General features: G+C 46.4%; 1 protein-coding gene across 1 annotated transcript; it reads right to left on the bottom strand.

The window, feature by feature from the left end:
- Nucleotides 1–499: 499 nt before the first annotated feature.
- Nucleotides 500–1,285, bottom strand: LOC116071199 (sperm-associated antigen 11-like). Its single transcript, XM_031342633.1, has 2 exons — nt 1,225–1,285; nt 500–708 (listed from the first exon to the last, which is right to left on the bottom strand). Exons 1-2 carry the CDS (start codon nt 1,283–1,285, stop codon nt 500–502), a joined length of 270 nt encoding a protein of 89 aa, XP_031198493.1.
- Nucleotides 1,286–2,607: the final 1,322 nt, after the last annotated feature.

The raw sequence follows: 2,607 nt of genomic DNA, 5'->3' as shown, positions 1-2,607 counted from the left end.
ACCCTTGTCTCTGAGTCAGAAATGACTTTGAGATTAAGGGCATTTCAGGAACTACCAACTCCTCCAGGCTTTGTGGATTTGGAGCTGGCTCTGGGGTACAGCATGGGGACAGAGAAGAAGCCTGGACATAACCAGAAGAGTTCAGAAGAATGCTCAGCCTGTCCTCTGCTTCCCCAGGAAAGCTGCTAGAACTTCATCTGACACTCGGACTTAGCAAGTATGCAACAATTTCCAATTGAGAAAATGACCTCCAAGGCTGGGGGAACAAGGAACTGAGAAGGAGACTCATCTCCTCCGGTCACTGCTTGAATCAAGTAGGACATTACCGTAGTGAACGTAAACAACTCACCTCTTGGCCCCTCAAGGCTCCTGTGGTTTTGAGTCCCTCAACGCTGCAGGACCTCCTGCCTTTCCTAACATCTAGGGAAGACTGAACGGCCCATGCCATGTCTCCACAACAGTGATGCTCACATCATCCCATCCACAGTGTCATCTCCCATCACATGCGTTCTGCATTTCCCCAGAGGATGCCCTTGCCTTGTTCTTGGGTGCTTGACTTACCACGGTATGGGGGAGTGTATGGGGGTAAGCGTTTCACTCTGTGATGCAGCGACTGAGACCCATTTACTCCTCTGGCAGGAAACTCGTCCTCAGGAAAACTGGGGTGTTCAGTGACTAGGTGGTTGATGGATGAGGCACTGGACAACCCTGCCGAAATTAAAGATATTTAGAAACTCTCTATTCAACAACCCAAGAGGGTAGGACAAGTTTCAACAGTGAGTAGGGGTTGACAAGAGACTGGAATGAACTGTGAGGGATTCACACAAACTCTTTATGTGTGTATTTATCCACATGTATGTATGCGTGAGAAAAATGGAAAGAGTGGCATGAGAAGAAATGCACCAGGAATAATGGGTTCCTCAACAACAAGCTCAGCCTCCATCTTGGACATCATAAATGCACTTGCCATGATCCCCAAGTCTAAGCCTCAGTGCCCTCTGTAGAACACAGAAGAATGATGAGGAATCTTTCCTCTTGGAAATCTCCTGCCACCAGCCCATCTGAGAACCTACCTCACTGACTTCTCCTCCGAAGCCTCATTAGGAAAATGTGTTCTGTGCTGAGGGCACACTGATGTCTTACAGCTGCCCTAGACATTCAGACCTAAAGCCACAATTGCTGAAGGAGCCTGGGCCCAAGGACTAGGCCATGTTTCTGCTTTACCTGGAAATAGCAGAGCCACAAGGAGGAGGCTGGCAAAGGAAGGAAGGAGTCTCAGTTTCATGGCTGCAGAGGGGACCGCAGGCAGTGCAGGGCCCCAGGTGGGTGGGCAGCTGCTGCAGGCTCTCTTATAGCTGAGCTGGGAGTGTGGTCTGGGAGCCTCCAGACAGAGTGCACAGCCACAAAGGTCACTAGAAGATGTTTACTTCCCCCTCTGTTCCCAGAGCAAATTATGAGTTATGTGGGTTTTGTTTTTTTCAGGAAGTAAATGATATGCCTGAATGCTTTGGGTGGACTTGATGAGTAAGAAAATCTGTGAAGGTAAATGAAGTTGAAAGGCATGGGGAGGCAAAGATAGATGTGATTAGCCCATCAGCAGCTTCCGTAATTACTTTTCAATAGCTTTAACATAGGGCTATAATGCTGATTCTATGTTGTCTGCAGAATACGTTTATCTTAGTGGAACACTACTGTACATGAAAATATAAGACACACTGGCTAGGCAGGGCTCCAGATAGTCAGATGAATTTAGAATATTTGTCACTGATCTTTCTTCTCTTGTTCAGCCTCTCTGGGTTTATTAGCCCCTCCCTTCCTCATCTCCTATGACCCTCTTCCTTTCCATTCTAAGTTATCTGAGTCATCTTCATTTTTCCTTTCCTTCATCTTACCCCTGGAACCTCCTGGTGATGCCATGAGATCCAATTTGATTGTGCAGGAAAAGGTCCTAGAATTGAGGCCAGGATTCCTCCTGGACTGATATGCACAAATCTCCATGCCTGCCAGGGTTAAAGACCCCTAACACTCATTCTTTTATTTCCCTTTCCTCGTTCATCTTCTACCTAGGCAGGTGTTTTGTCTCACCATATTTTCTCAAGCATACACATCCTGGGAAGAATGATTCAGACTAAAGCAAGAAGCATAGGCATTGGGTCAAGAGTTATTTAATCATGAAATGCCCTATGTGTTTTGCTCAGGGGGTAATCCATAACACCAGCACTTTCAGTTTTGAATGTCTGGGGTTATTACTAATAGAGCAACCTCGAATAAAAGGAAAGAGAAAAACAAACAACAGAAAATCAATAGAGTGTTGGAGTAAACACTTATACACCAGCCTCCAAAAACTGCCTGGAGTAGCTCCAGTCACCAAACCTTTCAGTTGGAGGGTGTGACCAAAAGAATCCCAGGCAGAGCATCTCTTGGCTGAGACTGCCCCTGTGGTCCCCACTGTTACAATGGCCCCTTCTCTTCTGCTTTAGGATTTGCTCTGGGAATGGTAAGGTAACCCATAAAGATTTAGGTTCCACGTAAACTTCATAATCTATCAGAAATGAGTCAACTACCCTGACTCAAGCCTTGGTGGATACTGGAGCAGAGACCAGTTTA

The sequence above is a fragment of the Mastomys coucha genome, unplaced genomic scaffold, assembly GCF_008632895.1.
Source record: "Mastomys coucha isolate ucsf_1 unplaced genomic scaffold, UCSF_Mcou_1 pScaffold22, whole genome shotgun sequence".
NCBI lineage: Eukaryota > Metazoa > Chordata > Mammalia > Rodentia > Muridae > Mastomys > Mastomys coucha.
The sequence above is the reverse complement of the archived record's forward strand: the minus strand, read 5'-3'. Positions and strand labels throughout refer to the sequence as shown.